This window comes from Silene latifolia, chromosome 7 (assembly GCF_048544455.1).
Source record: "Silene latifolia isolate original U9 population chromosome 7, ASM4854445v1, whole genome shotgun sequence".
Taxonomy (NCBI): Eukaryota; Viridiplantae; Streptophyta; class Magnoliopsida; order Caryophyllales; family Caryophyllaceae; genus Silene; species Silene latifolia.
Window position 1 is genome coordinate 54,560,949 of NC_133532.1, and position 20,775 is coordinate 54,581,723.

The 20,775-nt window shown below is 37.1% G+C and overlaps 2 protein-coding genes across 2 annotated transcripts; both read left to right on the top strand.

Moving 5' to 3' along the window:
* Positions 1–10,914: 10,914 nt before the first annotated feature.
* LOC141590096 (uncharacterized) lies at positions 10,915–13,465 on the top strand. The gene is made up of 4 exons (XM_074410708.1): positions 10,915–11,438; positions 11,705–12,367; positions 12,962–13,075; positions 13,159–13,465. Exons 1-4 carry the CDS (start codon positions 10,915–10,917, stop codon positions 13,463–13,465), a joined length of 1,608 nt encoding a protein of 535 aa, XP_074266809.1.
* Positions 13,466–13,877: 412 nt separating this feature from the next.
* On the top strand, positions 13,878–17,528 carry LOC141591089 (uncharacterized). The gene is made up of 5 exons (XM_074411529.1): positions 13,878–14,014; positions 14,564–14,670; positions 15,076–15,486; positions 15,667–16,665; positions 16,868–17,528. Exons 2-5 carry the CDS (start codon positions 14,596–14,598, stop codon positions 17,081–17,083), a joined length of 1,701 nt encoding a protein of 566 aa, XP_074267630.1. The 5' UTR covers positions 13,878–14,014; positions 14,564–14,595; the 3' UTR covers positions 17,084–17,528.
* Positions 17,529–20,775: the final 3,247 nt, after the last annotated feature.

Genomic DNA, 20,775 nt, shown 5'->3' on the forward strand with positions numbered 1-20,775 from the left:
ACTCTTGGTCGATAAAATTACTCTAATATTTATCTATAGCCCGGAACACATGCAACTACGGTCGCAAATACTTCCGTTGAGCTCAATCCAAATTTCGAATAAATGTGTCCATGATCCAAGTCCACATCAACTTGGGCACGGTATGGCCGATGAAACCCTCATTAACATGAACTCGGTGGATTAACATTCATCACCCACTTCCCCTACGTAACAAGGTTTGTACCCGGTAGGGCCGAGTGCACTCCCTCGCGAAATAGGTTTTCATGGTTTCTACTATTTGGTAAGGCTATGTCTCAATTGTTTGTTTTAGCGAGAGGTCATGTCAATTTATTATCTATCACGTTTTAAGTGAACTAAAGCGGTGAACTACGATAATTCGAATTGACACGGTCGATAAACTCGATAAAATAAGGATGCATGTTTTAGTTATGGCGATTTAGCGATGCATGCGACATAAAATAAAATGCAAGCATAAAGATAAATAAATCCTAGTATGGCCTTTCCTAAAATAGAAAAACTATTTAACTATTACATATTCGGAAACCAACTCCATTGGTCCCTTGAACTTCGGTTGTGGCACGCATCTCGAGGTAACACCGTCTTTATATATCGCCATCTTGAAGAAATCCGTCTTTGGGAACTCCGAGATAAATAAAATTACATAATAAATTACATAATTTCCTATTATACATTTGTTACTAAAATAAAATAAATCTATTAAATTACAAAACGGTGATACGAGATCACAATAAAAATTACAACCGAATCGATATTCCCATACATTTCGGGAAATACCAATTAAAATCTAAGGCCATACTAAGTAAAATTACATAATTCAAAATTACATAAATTAAAATTATGACAATCATAAAGAAAATGCAGCATTATAATATGTATGGACATGCTCAATTTTATGCTAAATCGCCTTTAATTAGCCAATATCGTATATTACTCGGTTTTTACGGATTTGCGTGATTTCAACATTTTATAATCACAAAAATACATAAACTCATATTTATGCATAAGTTAATTACCCTAACCTCTTAGGACTCAAAATTTAGTCTTCACTAATAATTTGACCATAATTTTTTTTTTTGGTCGAATGTTAGTAATATTATAAGCACGGTCCAACTGGACAAACCATTACATCAATTGCTGTATAGCAAAGTTTGTGACTTCAAACGGATCAGACTAATAAGAAGCATACAGTCATTATAAACTTAGACCTATGTCATTACACCAATTTCTATCTACTGCTTTCATGACTCCATGATACACACCCAACACTCTCCGTTTGCACACCAATTTGACCTGTTGTATTAACTGCTCAGGAAGGTGGACATAACCATCAACCCTACAATGATTCCTATTTTGCCAAATTCCATAAACTACTCCTGCCACAGCAGCTTGGATGATTCTCTTACTCAGGAGTGAATGACTTCTCAACTTCAGTAACAAATTCAGATCAATGAGATTCCCAATTGGAATATGCAGCCAGTCTGCAAGAAGCTGAAAACATCTAATTGCATAAGTGCACTCAGTAAACAGATGAGTGTGATTCTCTGGATCCAGGCCACACACAAAACAGATATCTTGATCTGTGATGCCCATTTTCTGAAGACGATCAAGAGTGAGCAGTCTCTGATGCTGCTTGAGCCACATTATAAAACACCATTTAGGGAGATTATATCTATTCCAAACCAGCGTGTGCCATGGAACCTTATGAGTAGTCCCCTGCATCAGCCAACAATAACCATCTGCAATATGATAAGGAGTATCAAGGCCTCTCCATTTACCATTCACATGCCCCATTTTGAAAGTATCCTTAACTTCACAAATCTTCCTCCAGGACCAGGAACTGTATTCAGTAGGCTTATAAGACATCCAGGGCACTCCTTTCAAGTAAATATTATCCACCCACCGAATCCATAGATGGTCTTGCTTTGTTGCTAACCACCAGACAAGCTTTCCAATGGCAGCAACATTCCAAATATGGCTATCAAGAAGTCCTAAACCTCCAGCATCTTTAGGCTTACACAGGACCTGCCAGGCAACTAAAGGAGCTTTAGAATAACTGTCACTCCCTTCCCATAAGAAATTCCTGCAAAGTGCTTTGATTCTCTCCATAACACCAGCAGGCAAGATAAAGATTTGGGACCAGTAATTGTGAATAGTAGAGAGGACAGACTTAACTAGGATCAATCTCCCAGAGTAAGAGATTTTCCTGCTATTCCATCCCCTAATCTTACTCACCATTCTGTCAACTAGAACATTGCAATCAATTTTGGTGAGCCTTTTATGAGAAATTTTAACCCCCAGGTACTTAAAAGGGAGGTCACCTTTCTTAAAGCCAGTACCCTGAAGAACTTTAACCACCACATCATCTTTCATTCCATTGCAATAAAAATCTGATTTCTCAGAATTAATATTAAGGCCAGAAGCATTGGAAAATCTCCTAAACAGCTCCATAATAATGCATATGGATTTTACTTCCCCTTTGCAAAAGAGTAGCAGATCATCTGCAAACATTAAGTGAGTCAATCTGAGAGGCTTGCAGAGGGGATGGAACTTAAACCCAGGGAGGTTACTACCCAAGCAAAGCAATCTACTAAGATACTCCATACAGAGTGTAAAAAGCAGAGGGGACATAGGATCACCCTGCCTAAGTCCCCTGCCTCCAGGGAAATAACCATAGCTCTGCCCATTCAAACTGATAGAGTAGGTAGGGGTACTGATGCATTGTAAGATAAGCCTGATAAATCTTGGAGGGAAACATAAGGCCTCCATCATCTGCTCCACAAAGACCCACTCAATAGAGTCATATGCCTTCCTTAAATCCACTTTCATCAAGCACCTAGGAGACACACTCTTCCTCTTATAAAGTCTGATCAAGTCCTGACTAATTAAAATGTTGCCCAAAATACTTCTTCCTCGAATAAAAGCACATTGAGAAGGATTTATAAGCTTTGGTAGGCAGTCACTCATTCTGGTACAGAGAATCTTGGAAATTACCTTGTACATGGTATTACAGCAGGCAATAGGACGAAACTCCTTCACAGATTGAGGTTTATCTACCTTTGGAATCAGAACCAGAGTAGTACTATTAATCTGCCTCAGCATTTTCCCATTAGCAAAGAAATCCTTTATGGCATTACAAACATCATCATGAACAATATGCCAACTATTTTTGAAGAAACAGCTTGTGTATCCATCAGGTCCAGGGCTCTTATCATTAGGAATAGAGAACAAAGCAAGTTTAATCTCAGCTTCAGTAGGACTCCTACACAGCTCATCCCAATCAGCAGCATCCAAAGTATTGCCCTGTGTCACCACATGAGGATAGAAGTCACTAGTTTTTGCACTAGTTCCCAGCAGCTCTTTATAGTATTCATCAAAAGCTTGAAGAATAGCTTCTGGATCCTTACAAACTATTCCAGCAGTATTCTCAATTTGGAGCACTTTGTTATGAATTTGCCTATGCTTAATAGCTTGATGAAATATAGAAGAAATAGTATCCCCTTCCTTAGCCCAGCTGCATTTAGCTTTTTGCATAAGATAGTCAGTTCTAGCAGTATCAAGCATATGATAGGAATCTCTAACTTGTCTTTCCTTATCCATCAGAATAAGATTAGAGGAGTCTGCTTGTAACTTCAGTTGACAGTCAATCATGAGGTGATAAGCAACATCAGCATTTTTCTCAATATCAGAAAATAAGGACCTATTTAACTCCTTCAATCTAGGTTTCAGTTCTTTGAGTTTCCTGGCAACTCTAAACAAAGGAGAACCATAGATCATCTTCTGCCAAGAATCAGCAACAACCTTACCAAAATCCTCCACTTTAACCCACATATTGAAGAATTTAAAAGCTTTCTTTTTACCAACAAAATTCTCCCCACAAGAAATGGTACAAGGACAGTGGTCAAAATCACCTTCAGGGTGATAGTGAGCATTCCAGTCAGTATTCCAATTTAGCCAGTCACCATTAACAAGCACTCTATCAATCCTGCTAAAGACTCTAGTGGCACTAGGCTGCTTATTATTCCACGTGAAAAAAGAACCAGTAGATTTCATATCATGGAGGTCACAGCTATTCACAGTAGATTGAAAAGGAACCATTTCATCATCTTTGACCATCTTACCCAGCCTCTCATTAGCATACATCACATTGTTGAAGTCCCCCAAAACAATCCAAGGACCACTCACATTCAACCTAATAAGATCTTGCCAAAGAGAAGCTCTCTCCTCAACTTTATTAAAAGCATAAATAAAAGTAGCCCTAAAGCATTGATCAGTGTTCAAATCTTTCACCTTAAGATGCATATATTGAGCCTCCATATCTAAGACCTCAATATCCACATTATTCTTCCATAAGATCCAGATTCTCCCACCCGGATGCATTATTGTATTAGTACTATAATTCCAATTATAACAGACCTGACTAGCCACTCTATTTAGAGATCCAGGTTTTACTCTGGTCTCAAGGAGCCCAAACAGATCCACATCATTTTGATGTAGAAACCATTTAACATCTTTCTGTTTATTCTCACTGTTCAGGCCCCTAACATTCCAAACTCCTAGTTTAATCATTGGGGGGGTTAACCTCCCCTCCACCACCTCCTTTATCAACCATTTCAGCAGCACCAGAAGCCTCAGCCAGCTCTGCATTAAAATTAACTGAGAATTCCCCTTGCTTCCCATCTACCACCCTTGATTCATGTCTAGTTATTTTTGTGATCACCCTAGCAGGAGTAAAAATTGAACCATGAGGAATTTGTGCAGGGGTAATACTAGGGGTAGAAGGAACAGTAGCAGCTGGGGTGGTAATATGAGGAGAGGTCCTGACAGTAGGAACCAGTGGAGGAAACTCAGTAGGATCCACAGCAGGAGGTGCACCCACAGGTTTAGGCCTCCATACTTGTCTCATTGGTTGAGTAGCCACTGGCTTCCTAGTACCAATTACTCTTCCTCTACACTTAGCAGTCATATGACCAATGCCTTTACATTTTTGACAGGTGATAGGCAACCAATCATACTCAAGAGCAACTCTCACCTCATGACCTAATTCATCCTCAAAAACTATCTGAGACAAGAATTCCTGGTCTATTTCAACCTCTACCATGATTCTAGCAAACCCTAGCAGAGATTTATCCAAAGTAGCATCATCAATTCTAACAAAACGACCTACTAAACCAGATAATTTTTCCAGACATTTAGCACCCCAAAATTTTAAATCCAAACCAACTAGCTTAACCCAAATGGGGACCTTCTTCACAGAGACCTTAGAGATTCTAACAGAAGGGTCCCAAGGACGCACTATGATAGGTTTCCCATCAAAGGTAAACATTCCATTGGCAAGAACTAACTTATGATGTTCAGATTTAGCAAACCTTACCACAAACAAGCCATTTGGGAGGAAAGAGATCTTCGAGATTTCATAGGCAGCCCATATGCGACGCAAATATCCTTCAATAACATCTCGAGGAGGATTTGCACCCATAACATATCCATATATCGCCTGTTTCCAGTACGCAATTTCATCCTGAACATCAGCAACCGATAGCTTCAATAAGGACTTAGAACATTCCCCAGTTTCACACTCAACTTCTGCAATTGGTTCTAATCTCGTTGAAGATTTACCCTTAGAGGCAACCTTCCAATCATTAGGATCATCAGACAACACCAATCCCTCATTCAGAGTCACAACTTCCTCCTCCTGCACCATATTTTCAACTTGAATTCGAGCAGATTCAATTTCTTCATCAATCGTATCAACCTGTACATGAGGTAGTAAAATTTTATTGTTATTAGAAGACTGTTGTATTTGATTTTCAGTAGGATTAATACTAGTATTATTATTATTATTATTATTATTATTATTATTAATTGATGAACTATTATTTTTATTTGATTGTTGTTGATTAATTGGTTGAGAATGTTTAGACAGCGATTGTTTCCGAGCCATTGCTACGAAGAACCCTAATTCCTAGAGATTTTTCTCTCTCTAGGTTTCTCTCTCATCCTCAATGTTTTTTTTTTTTTTTTTTTTTTTTTTTTTTTTTTTTTTTTTTAATTTGACCATAATTAACCCATATTTACAAAATTTGTTCATAAATGGACCAAAAATTACAAAAATAAGCTATTAAACTTCAAATAAATCACAAAATTTCAAATAAATTCAAAATTTGAAATTTAAACTCATGAACATTCTGGAAAAATTCCATGACACTCATAATGTTCAAAATCTTAGGTTAAAAAAATTTCGAAAATTTACCGGAAAAACAATGTTGCGGTTTATCGATTTTTTTTTTTTAATAAAATAATCATAAAAACATGGAAAAATTATTTTCATTAACTTTTAAATTTTAGATCTGAAAAAGATAATAAAAGGCAACATTAGACGTTTTTCCTAAGTCATAGATTACGTTTTATTAATTTTCCACTAATAATGTCACTATTTATGCTATTTTTCTTCAAAAATCCATAAATCATGCAAAAAGACTTCTTTATAGCCAATTATTTTACACACATCTTGTAAAATTGCATGTGACAACATATTAATTTTCTATGACCAGATTCGAAATTTAACTCATATTAACCTATTTTTAACCTAAATCCGAATTTAATAATGAAAAATTCATTTTTCGAGCATAACAAGTCCAAAAATTATGAAAATTTACAGGTTATCTTAAAATAATATATGTGACAACATATCCAAAAACCAACTGAAAATTCGAAGTATAGCTAATTTTAGACCAAAAATGACATTTTTACTCATAAAATCATATTTAAATGCCATTATAGAGAAATATGAACAATAAAAATCCGTAAAATTAACCAAAATATCCTAAAACATTTTAGGACCAGAAATATTAACATGCATGGATTAATTTCGTGATATTTCATAATAACACAAATTTTACAAGTTTTATTTGTTATTCTTATAACTCGGAAAAACTTTTAACCGATTTGCATGCAAACAACCGTGGCTCTGATACCAATTGAAAGAAAAGTAGATCTTTATACATACTAACATACTCATATATGAGAAATTAATTTGTCATAAAATTAAATACGGATTTTATGCATGCAAACAATATAATAAAATAGAGAAGAAATCATATCCTTACAATGGTATTTCGGTTTAATGGGGCACAAAAGAAATCTCCTTTTCTTTTGTTCTTGTGCTTTCCTTTAATGGAAGAACAAGATCCAAGTGTAAGATCTCTCCTTAGGAATAATACCCAAAGCTAACTCTTAATCTAATTAATATTATTTGAGCTAGTATAATATTAATCTAGTGAAAAATTGAACCAAAATTGTTTGGTTTTTGGGTTCTCAAAACCGGTTGAGAGAGAGGGATTCTTGGAGGATTTTATCTTTCTAAAACTTAATCCTTTTAGAAGTTGGATGAATGAATAAAATGTTTTTCACACTATTACATGTAGTGTATGTTAAAAAATAAAAGACAAAACCCTTTGCCCTTTTCTTTTGTGAACCGTGTAAGAGGAGAGGAGAGGGGAAGAAAAAGACCCAATGCATGCATTAGTTTGCCTTCACAAGGTAAATAGGGTTGCATGGCTACTCTCCCTTTTTAATCATTATGTTTACCACTTAATTATAAACACAATATTAAGCCTAATACTCCTCCAATTTTTCGGCACATTGTATAATATGGATTCCATATTATTTTTTTGTCAATTGTCAATATGTCACATGTCACATGTCACATAAATTTGTTATGTATTTTTATATATTAAAAATCAACGTATTAGTAAAAATACGTCATATACAAAATCGACTTAGTAATTCATAATTACTTGTACCAAAACATTTTATCGTTTATAAATCGTATTTATAATAATTCATTCAAATTTAATTGTTTCCTTAAACAATAATTTCATCCGAGTAATGATACAATTCAATTACTCAGACCGTATCTCATTTAATCACATTTCAATTTGATACGTAAATTTTACTTCCAAAATCGTCCGTCAATTTTTCAAGTAATTTAATTAACTCGTAACATTATACGATTAATTAAATGATCAATTAAGAGTATTGCCCTATAGGTATGACCTAGGGGTCAATGATCACCACCGTCACACGACAAGAATGTCAAACACTAGTCACCAATCATTACCGATATATGTTGACCAGTTGACAGTAACAAAATTACTTCCCAATTGTATTCTTTAAAATGAGATTTAATAATGATATTTAAATCACATGATCGCACTATTGTTGATGACACATTTCCCAACATCGTATGCTTTGAGTATGACGAGTAGATATCAAGGAAATCCAGGTGAGAGTCACTGGATTGCCGTCAAGAACATCCTTAAGTACTTGAGAAGAACTAAGGATTCTATCCTAGTGTTTGGAGGAGACACTGAGCTGCGTGTTAATGGATACACGGACTCAAGTTTTCAAACAGATAGAGATGACATGAAATCACAAGCTGGTTTTATTTTCATGCTTAATGGTGGTGCCGTAAGCTGGAGAAGCTTCAAGGAAGCTGTAACCGCGGATTCTACAACGGAGGCTGAGTACATTGCAACATCAGAAGCTGCTAAGGAAGCTGTTTGGATCAGGCAATTTACGGAAGGTGTAAGAGTAGTACCTACCGCCAATGATCCCATCACTCTCTATTGTGATAATAGTGGGGCCATCTTCCAAGCTAAGGAGCCGAAGTCTAGTAATAGATCTAGACATGTACTTAGAAATATCATGTAATAAGAGATTTCATTGAAAGAAAGGAAATTGCGATTTGTAAGGTTGGGACGGATGACAACATAGCCGATCCACTCACCAAGCCTTTATCGCAGGCTAAACATGATGGACATACGGCGTCCATGGGACTTAAATGTGTACCAAGTCTGTTAGATTTTGAAATGAAATAAAAGTGTTATTTTTGTTCATGTTCATAATCACATTTGTCTTTTATCTTTAATTTATACATTGTTACATCCAAACGGGTTGTAGTGACAATTTAACCCCGTTAAAGTGAACACAGATTAACATAGTATTTGCCCATAGTCACTTGTATGAGGTGACGTCTCGAAGTGACTAGAGTGTGATGCGATTGATGCCAAGTTCAAGTGCCATAGAGTCATGTGAGATGACTAGTCGATCACATAGGCAGACTGTTAGGAACATTTTGTCGGGCCTAATGACCGCTTATAGAGTTCTGACAAATTTATATAGCCTGGTCGTGGCGAGAGCTATTATAGTATTCAAATGAGTCGATTCTTTTGACTAAAGATTGTTCGCCTAAGATGGCACAGTTTCAGATTAACTTTGATTTGTGTTACTACGACCTTCGTAAATGGGGTCAAATGGGCATATTTTGGGTTATGATGGCTGTGGCTAGTTAAAGGGAATGAGTGCGATAGGAATTGTCCACCCCTAGTCAGGGTTATAACAATATCTCAGGGCCACTCGAGGAGTAATAAACTGGAAATGTGTGGCCACGCTCGGAAGGTATCTATGATAGATAAATCCGGTCAATCAGTTATTCTCCAGATCGAGGAAACCACTCTCGATATGATCACTTGCAAGTACGACCTGAAAGACACCTTGCATTGAGTGGGAGATAGTAATAGGACAAGAGAATTGGTGACGCACACTTGTCGAGGACAAGTGGGAGATTGTTGGAATATGTGTCCTCTGACAATAATGCGATCACAACTATTGATCATGATGATCACATGTTTAAGTCTCATTTTAAAAAATATAATTGGGAAGTATTTTTACTGTAAACTGGTCAACATATATCGGTAATGATTGGCTGACTAGAGTTTGACATTACTGTCGCGCGACGGTGGTGATCAGTTGATCCCCTAGGTCATACCTAAAAGATAATACTCTTAATTGATCATTTAATTAATCGTATAACGTTACGAGTTAATTAAAAATAATTGACGGATATTTTTGGAAGAAAATTTACGTATCTCATAATAATCTGATTAAAGAAGATACGGTCTAGATAATTGAATTGTTTCACTACTTAAATGAAATTATTGTTTAAGGAAACAATTGAAATTGAATGAATTATTATAAATACAAGTTATTGTAATTTGTAATTGGTAAATTATTTTGGTACAAGTAATTGTGAATTACTAAGTCATTTTTGTATATGACGTATTTTCATTAATACGTTGATTTTTAATATGTTAAAAATACATAACAATTCTATGTAACATGTGACATGTGACATATTGACAAATTGACAAGGATAAAATGAAATCCATTTTATCCTCAAATGGACAGAAATATTGGGTGTGATTAACAATTTATATAATGTTAATTAAGACTAGTGGAATACATGATTATTTCTCTATAATAGGCATGCATACCTAGTGTCTTTTGTGGAAGAGCACCAAGCCCATGCATTGGCCATCCCACACCCTCCTACCCGGTTTCCCCTAGGAAAGAACAAAGGGTCTTTTGCAAAAACTTTAATCATTTCACTACATGCTTTAGTGTATGATTCAATATATTCATTCTATCATCAAATATTATTTTTAGAGAGATAAAAATAATTTTTCTTCCTTCTTCTTCCTCTTGACCGAAATCCAAGAGGACCAAAATATTTTTGGGTCTTTTATTTAAGATTAATATTATTCTAGTTTTGATAATACTAATTTTATTAAGGGTATTTCTTGGGTATTATTCTTTGGGAGGGATACTATACTTGTATCCTCTTTGTTCATCCATTTAAGGAGAGCTCAAGAACAAGAGAGAAGGAGAACTCTCTTGTGCCTTATTGATCCGAAAAACACAATGTAAGATGATGATTTCTTCTTCATTTTGTTTATAAGTTTGCATGCATAAGATCACTTATTAATTTTATGACAAATTAAATTAAAACATATATGAATATGTTAGTATATATAGATCTACATTTCCTTCAAAATGTACAAGTTAGTTCATAAGCTTAAAAATCTAAAAGGGCCACTTAAGAGTCTCAATAGGAATGACTTTGATGATATTGAGAACAATGCTGCCAGGGCTAGGATGTATCTTGAATCCATTCAGGAGAAGTTAAGGATTGATCCCAACAATCCTGATCTAATTCATATGGAAATTGAAGCTGCTAGCAGTGTGAGATTTTTGGAGGATGCTTGCTATACGTTTTTAGTTCAGAAATCCAAAGTCACATGGGTGGATAAAGGTGACAGCAACAATAGATACTTCCACAGTGTGATCAAAACAAGGCAAGTGAGGAGTAAAATTATGAAAATTGAGGATACAAAGGGTGTGTTGTGTGAAGATATTACTCAAATTCAGAATGCTTTTCTTGATTTCTACACTGATTTACTTGGCACCAGCACATCTGTTACAAAAGTATCTCAACATGTGGTTCAGCTGGGTAATCTTTGTTCTGAGGATCATCATGCTATCCTCTTTCTCCCATCACCAATGATGAGATTAAACAGGTATTATTTTCTATTCCCCCCCATAAGGCTGCTAGACCTGATGGGTACTCCAGTGGGTTTTTTAGGGATTCCTGGGACATTGTGGGTCCTTCTGTGTGTGAGGCTATTCATGATTTTTTCCACAATGGTCAGCTTTTAAAACAACTTAATCATACTCTTGTTACCTTAATCCCTAAATGTGACTTGCCCAAAAATGTTACACAATTCAGACCCATTTCTTGTTGCAATGTAGTGTATAAGTGTATTTCCAAGTTGTTGTGCAACAGGCTAGCTCAAATTCTTCCTCATATTATTAGTGATAGCCAGGGTGGGTTTATTAAAGGTCGAAGTATAGTGGAGAATATCCTAATTTGTCAGGATGTGATTAGATGTTATAAGAGGAAGTCTGTGTCACCTAGGTTTATGCTCAAAGTAGACTTAAAAAAAGCCTATGACTCAGTTAATTGGGATTTCTTGGAACAAATGCTTACCTACTTGAATTTCCCTCCTTTCTTTATTCATCTAATCATGGAGTGCACAAGATCTGCTTCATATTCTCTTGTTCTTAATGGTGAGTCGTTTAGACATTTCAAGGGTGCTAAAGGTCTGAGGCAGGGAGACCCCCTGTCTCCCCTTCTTTTCACTATTGCTATGGAGTATTTGAGTAGGATCTTAGCCTATACCACAGCTACATTTCCTTTCAAATTCCATCCTCTTTGTAGTCCCTTGAGATTGTCCCACCTGATGTTTGCTGATGATCTATTACTTTTCTGCAAAGGAGATGTGAAGTCTATTATGGTTATTTTGAGATTTTTTTCCACCTTTTCTCATGCCTCTGGTCTCCAAATGAATCCTACCAAGACTAATGCTTTTTTTAATGGGGTCCCTAGTGATGTTAAGCATGAGATACTACAAATTTCTGGGGTTCAAGAAGGCCTCCTGCCCTTCAGGTATCTTGGAGTCCCCATTACCTGTGGCAGAATGTCTAAAATGGATTGTAGTATTCTGGTGGAGAAACTAATCACTCGCATAAGAAGTTTTGGTTCCAAAAAATTGTCGTACTCTGGGAGATTGGTGTTAGTGTCCTCTGTGCTCACTACTCTTTACAACTACTGGGTGAATATCTTTGTTATACCTAAGGGTGTGCTCAACAAAGTCAATTCCATATGTAGGAATTATCTATGGGATGGAGGGCCTGACTTTATCAGATGTCCAAGAGTGAGTTGGGAGAAAATATGCTCCCCAAGTCCGAGGGGGACTGGACTTAGAGACATCATGTTTGGAACATTGCGGCTATGGGCAAATTAGTATGGTGGATATATTACAATCCGCATGACTTTGGGTGAAGTGGGTTAATCAAATCTACTTAAAGGGCCAATGCTTTGGGATGATTATCAACCTGGGAATGACATCGATTGGGGTTGGAAGTCGGTTTGTAGGATCAAAGATAAACCGTCGCCGGTTATTCCAATGGGCAATGGGTGTTAGATATTAAAGGCTATACAATTCAAAGTGGTTATGAGCTTCTCGGATGTAAATTCCAGATCAGAACTTGGCACAAACAGACTGAATACTTGGTGCATCCCTAAACATCAATTTATAGCTTGGCTTGTGGCTAGAGAGGCTCTTCTTCTCAAGGAGAGGTCATTTGTCACTAGGTATAGCCGATGCGATCTTGCTTATTATGTGGCAAGGGGATAGAAAATCATATTCACTTGTTTCAGACATGTGAATATGCAAGGAAGATCTTTGATGAGCTTGGTCAACTGTTGGATGTTGCTCTTCCTGCAACTGACTTGGTACACCTTATAGATTCTGGACAACATTCAAAGTTGAAGAAAGGGGTCCTGCTGTGTGCTGTTCTTGTAGCACAATACCACATCTGGATCCAGCGTAATCAGGCTAGAGTTGCTGGCTGTATTCTTAGGCCTACTCTAGTTGTCTCACAGATAATGAAGTTACTTAAAATGCGAGTTGGTTCACGTCTTCAGCCTAATTTAGTAAGTCGAGATGTAATGTGGCTAAGTAGTGTTAAATTGCATATGTAGATTCCTTCTTAGGAACTGAAATTGTTGTGTAACCAAAAAACGGTGTTGTAACTTTTGTTACGGTTATTAATGGAATTCTTACATTTCACCAAAAAAAAAAAAAAAAAAAAAAAAAACCAAACAAGGCAACGATTTCCTTACCTTCAATAGACGATCTTATGACCGTTGTAAATATTCTAGGAGCCTTTTTCTTATTCTTTCCGTAAATATTAGGATACATCACTTGTATATATAGTGAAGAGTTTACATTGTACAAAACACAATTGTGATGAATAATAATCCAACGTTTACCGTTTATAATATTGGACTTGAAAAAAAAGTTGGTAGCATGAAATCGAAAAACATTGACCATATCATCTCTCACATTAAACTTATGCAATTACAAATGAGGGCCTCCACAACTTCTCCACGTACTACTCTCTTCATGGGTATCATTTTGTCTTAAGAAAGAGAAATATTGTTAGATACATACATGAACACAAATAGGCGACCAAGAGTAACAACACATTCATTCATTCGTCATCACGTTTAGCCAATACTTGTCATTCGGTAATTTACTTCCTCTTCTACTTTGTTGTATGTTTTCACTTTCCATGAGACTCTTTGTCTTGCTTGCGATAATTACAAGTTTGTGACTTATCATAACCCTCTTCTCTTTTTAACGTTATTTAATCTTTTGTGAGTCGTTATAAACTTGTGACCATCACAAGTAAGAATTTATATTTATTTTATATCCGGAATATTTAGAAGTAAGAATTTGTACGTTTTGGTTGTCACATCGGAGAAAGTTAGAAGACCCTGTTTGGTCAATGTTGTCCCAGTTTTTGAAGTTTCATTATTGATTCCGAAAAATGTATGTAGAGATACAATGTAAAATTTGTGAAGATTGATTTGTAAAAATAATTATTAATAATTTTCGTCATCGGATTATAGAGTAGATGTTAATTAGAAATCTAATATGACATGAGAATAAATAATAATGCTAGACCTTTGTACAAAATGTAATAATGTAGGTGGAATTATTTTCCTGGCAAAAAAATTGCAGTTGTTATTCCTCCGAAAGGTATTGTTTGACTTTAAATTGTGACTGTTTCATAGGTTAGCGCGGTTCCACAAATTCATCGTATGAAATGAGGATGAAAGGAGGTTGCTTTTCTGCTGTGGGGAAGGTCGTCAACTCTGAGCCCAAGGAGGAGAACATTCAGGTTAGATATCAATCAATTCAATTCCTTCATGATCAATTTTCGTACATGATATTCATCAATTCAGTAATTTACATGAGCTCATTATATGCTGCATAAGAGGAATCGGATGTATGCTGCCTTTTCGAATGTTAGAAACTCAAACAACTGGTTTTTTAACGGTTGTTGATGATTTTGTCGAAAAAACATCGCCCTGCTGTTATTTTTACTTCATATCATCAGTCTTTGGGTACATCGTAAATAAAAGCAATTCATTGATACAAATACAATTAGTCCATATGATACGGATTATCGACTATGTTTGAAACCATTTGTGTGTTTTCAACATAAAGAGTACTATTGTGGTTGTTGGCTTGTTGCTGCTGCCTATGACTTATTTCCCACCTTGTTATAATTAACCTTCCTTAGAAATCAGCAAAATCAAGGCGGAAATGGTTTAGGAAGAAAAAACGGGCTATTTCCAACACAATACAACCAGAAACTAGTGCTACAATCACGGCAGTACCACCTGTACCAATTCTGCCTCAAGTGGTTCCTCCAACTGAACTGCCAAAATTAAGTACGGTGGACAAGGAAGACGTAAAACATGCTCACACAAGTACCATCGTTGAACCAATGAAACTGAGTGGAGTAGACAAGGAACTGACAAAACATGCCTACAATGTCTCTCTTTCCATTGACAAGGCCGTCGAGATTGTTGTTGCAGCAGCACCAGCTGCTATAGAGGCGGAATGTGTGACAACTGCAGATCCCATTGTTGACAAACCTAATGAGGAAATGGCTGCCACTAAGACCCAAACATCATTCAAGGGTTACAAGGTACCATTTCATTTGTTACTGCTTTCGTTTATGATATAAAACTTACATACTCCGTAGAAAGGATAGTACAGCAGTTGGTATGAGTTACGTAAACAGCATCATTGACGTGATTCCTAATGAACCATTCCAAATGGACATGATTTTTTTTCTCAAGTTTGTTTTATATTTAACTTTCTACAGCTATCAACAAAATCGAAAAAGAGATGGTTTAAGAAGAAAAGGCGGGCTGTTTCAAACAAGCAACAAGATGACACTGCCCCAACAACAACGACTGTACCTCCTTCACCAATACTGCCTTCAGTGGAACTGCCAAAATTAAGTGGAGTGGACGGGGAACATGGAAACCATGTTCCCACGACTCATATCCTTGAACCAGCGAAACTGAGTGTAGAGGACAATGAAGCTTCAAAACATGCTCACACAAAATTTACTATTGAAGCAGCCAAACTAAGTGGCGTGGACAAGGAAGATTCAAAGCATGATTACATGACTCCTGTCGTTGAACCTGTTAAACTAAGTGGAGTGGACAAGGGAGATTCAAAGCATGATAACATGACTCCTATCGTTGAGCCTGTTAAACTAAGTGGAGTAGACAAGGGAGATATAAAACATGCTTACACGACTCCTATCGTTGAATCAGTTCCATTAAGTGATGTGGAGAAGGGAGAAACTAAACAAGCTTACATGACTCCCGTTGTTGAACCAGTGAAGTCGAGTGAAGTTGTCAAGGAAGATTCGGGACATGTTTTACCATCTTTTATAGAAACGGCCAAACCAAGCGGATTGGACAAGGAAAATTCCAAACATGCTGACACAAATCATATTGCTGAACCAAAGAAGCTGAGTGGAGTGGGCAAGGAACATTCAAAATACACTCACACGACACCTATCATTGAACCCAAGAAGTTGAGTGAAGTGAGTGTGGTGGACAACCGAAATTCAAAACGTGTTATCCCAGCTCGTAATGTCGAACAAGTGAAGGTGAGTAGAGTGGACACGGTAGATGAAAAAAATGGCTATGGGGTCGTTCATGCGACAACTAAGGCTGCTGAGGCCGTTGTTTCAGCTGCGCAGACTGCAGTAGAGGTGGTTCGTTTGTCAATTGCAGGTCGTTTTGCCGACAATTCCAAAGAGGAAATGGCTGCCATCAAAATCCAGACTGCTTACAGGGGTTACCTGGTACTATTTCTTATCTGTTTTTCTTCAACAATATACTTTGTAGCTTACAGAGTCTCATGTCTGATAATTAAGTCAAACCGAGGCCTACACTTTGATATGTACATGTGGCCAACAACTCAAAACCCGTACACAAGTCCGAGTTACATAAAAAGCTAGCAAGTACTGTATATTTTAATATTGATGTTACCTCTGGAACTTGCAGGCAAGAAGAAGATTACGAGCCATACGAGGACTGATGATGTTGAAATCAGTGATGAAAATACATGCGGTAAAGCTACAGGGTTCAAACACTCGGAGATCTATGCAACGTTTGGCAGGAATGCAGTCTTTGTTTTGCGAGGGTAGACTGAGTAACAGCAAAGGAGAATGTGGCAGCTCTAAAATACGAAAGAGCAAGCCATGGAACTTGGGAAATTAGGAGCTTCTGAATCAAGAACCCAAATACAAGTAAAGTCCGGGTTCGAAATGGGCAACTCAGAGAACATATAGAATAATACAAGCAAAATCGCAAAGCAAGCCTAAAGCGGATATTATAAGAGAAAGCAGTTTGGCTTAGGCCTTTTGTCATTAGATTCCTTGCATAGGCAGAGCTTTTGAAACACCGGGGTTATGTTGTTGTAGAGATGATTAAAGGAGTCGGTTTTCAAATCAAGACTTTTGACTTTCCCTAGTAGTTAGTCTGTAATTTAGCTCGGAACTTCATCGTGCTATAGGAAATTTGCAGTCCATTCTATTGTAACCAGCCTTTGTGTATCAACAACATGAATTCTGAGAGATTCAGAACATCTTCGTAAACTGCATCTTCCCTAAGTTTGAATTCTGATTGAACCTTACTGCCTTGTACTTTAGGCTCACAGTTTCAATTCTAGTTTTAACGACTCTAGGCGTATATCGTAAGACTTTTTAAATACGGAGTACATAATTGGCCATTGTTGTTTGATAAATCAAAGACAAAAGTTTTCGTTAAACATAACAACTTGTAGAAACTGATGTTCTTAATTGCCATAGTTAATTAGTTAGACAGCCAAAGTCAAAAGCTAAAGGAATATCGTATATCTCTATCTTCTTCCACGTTAGTTTTAGGCAAATATTTAGTGGAATGGTAATATGTGAAGGAAAATAGAAGTAGGAGAGAAAATGTGGGGTTGCATGTGATATTAACCATAAACGATAGACAAATAAGGAAAGTGGAAGATCATTATGACTTATCGGTTTAGTAAATGTGGAAGATGTTAGTGAATAAGATGGAGTAAAATATAGTTAAGGAATGTAATATCGTGTAATATCTTTTAGCATATTCTTAGGGATTAGTTACCCTTAGTAAAGATTTAGTTTGTGTATATATGTAACACATCCGACTTGAATAAGATCATCAAGTTTTAACCTTTCAATATACTTCATTCTCTCATTTCTTAATTTCACATGGTATCAGAAAAATCATCGATCCATTTAAAAAAAAATCAAATCATAATGCCTGGCGATGGTGCGAAATCCCAGGGACTTAAACACAATGAAAAACATTCCATCTCCATGACCTCACCCCTTTATCTTCATCCCTCCGATAACCCTAACTTGATGCTTACACAAACCCTTTTTAATGGGGAAAACTACAAGTTGTGGGCAGACGCAGTCAACAATGGTCTTGATGCCAAAAATAAGTTAGGCTTCATTGAAGGAGAAGTTAAGAAACCAGAGGGAGTTGAAGGAGAGGACAATCTCGAAGCTGTGGCATAGAGGCAGTGTAATGACATGTTGAAAGCGTGGCTACGGAATGTGATAGATCCGAAATTACATTCAGGTATTTCATTTTCTTTGACCGTTGAAGAAATATGGTCGGAATTAAAGGATCGTTTCTCGGCTGGTAATGCGCCGAGAGTCCATCAATTAAAAGGTGAATTGAACGAGTGTAAACAAGGGCGTCAATTTGTTGTCGAGTATTACACTCGTCTAAAGGCAATATGGGACGAGCTCAATAATTATAACAAAGCCCCAAAATGTACTTGTGGAGCAGCAATGATGATGGCCAAGGAGCGAGAAGAGGAGAAGATTTAACACCCCCTCATACCAAGGTACCTTACCAAGGATTACCCTAGCATGAGAATCTGTTACCATCTCGGTTGCCCGAGGTTAGTATATCAAAAGCAACAATCCAAAACCACTATATTAAAGTATAAAGAGTTTAACGATTACATTATCTCAGACCAACCCAAAATAAAAGTGTAAGGACCTCAATACAACTGAAATCAAAGACACTAAACTCGTAAATAAATGAAACTAAACTCGAAGTGATGACTCCCCATGTCTGTCCCATAGCTAAACATCTGCATTACCTGTCATATCTGCTCACCATCCCCGAATGGATGACCGCAGGTTTTACAAAACAACAACACGGGGTCAGCTACTGCATAATTCAAATAAGACAAACAAATAATGTAACCGGCTGATCATCCTCCATCCCCGGTCTCCCGATCTCACACAGTAACCGACTACACACCGAAGTGCGTAGCCCTGCCAGATTACCCATCGCAACAGGTAATCCTCGCCGCCAGTGGGTGACCGCAGCCCATCCCCACCTAATCCAGCTCATCAACGAGCGACTAACAATCTCTGTCCCTTAATATGCACATCCCCTCCCGTGACGGGTTCCACGGAGGGCGAACTAGGGTGTTAAGCCACTCCCGCAAGTGACTCCACCACAATCACACACACAAGATCACAAAATTGTCACAACACCACAACCGTCACAACACAACCACATCAACACCGTCACCACAACACCCAACCTCTCGATGATCAACGATAACAATCATACACAAGACAATCACAATCTTAAATCAATTAACAAGAACCGAGTAGGAAACCCTACCTTTTCGCAATCCGCTATGCTGCAATCAATCATACAAATACATAACAAATACCACATCGTCACCTACAACAATGGTAATCAACAATCAACACATATATGATGAGCAAACCCTAAACCCCCAAATTAATCAAAATTAGGGTTTGCTAACTTATAAGAACAACAATAGATTAATAAAGATAAGACACTTACTATGACGACTGACACAGAATATGGTGCTAGAACCCACAATCGATGACCTTTACCTTGGAATTGATGAAGATGATTAGAGGGGGAAGAAACGTAGTTTATGTTTTTGGAAGAGAATGCCTTTATAAACTGACAAACGATTATATAAATAATCACTAATCATTTTAATCAAAACCGCGAAAATAAGACCCGACAGACCGGATACTCGGTCGAGTATAAAGTATACTCGGCCGAGTAATCTCTACTCGGTCGAGTATTCAGCATACTCGGTCGAGTGTTCCTGGGCAGTAGCCAAACAGGCTACACGACACACTCTACTCGACCGAGTAGGTCATACTCGGTCGAGTACCAGCCTATAAAATCCGTAGTATTACGCGTCTTCCTCCTTAAAAAGAACTTCGTCCCCGAAGTTCCAACCCAACCTATGAAACCTGAACACCTAACACTAGGTCTACCAACCACACTTACTTCCACAACATGACTCACGATATCGTCCCAACTACAGCATATACTCTCAATACTAACTCCATAATATTACCAAATAACCACAATATAATGTTGCCAACCTTGTCTCACTTCCATAACACTCACTGGTAACTCAATACCGAGACAATCCACCAGACAAGATCAACCATCAAGATGGAATGTTACATTCTACCACCCTTATAACGAACTTCGTCCTCGAAGTTTACTCACACACATAAACATCCTCATACAATCCGTTAATACTATCAAATTTTACTCACAGTCCTAAACATCATACTACTACGAACACTGCCATTACCTGTATTAAAATCAACCATAACACGAATCCATCCTTTACTCTACACCAACACTCAAACTTCCAAATGTGTTATAACATGTACAACCATCAAACTCTCTTTTCCCTCTCTACTCCTATTAAGATAAATGTTACGTCCTCGTAACTCACTAATACTAGGTCCTTTGCTATACCTCCCATAAACCCTCATTACCATCGCATGACAACGATAACCCACTACAACCTTAAGACCTACAAACATTCCTATATCCAGGGCTCTCTTTCTCTAACAGTTCTC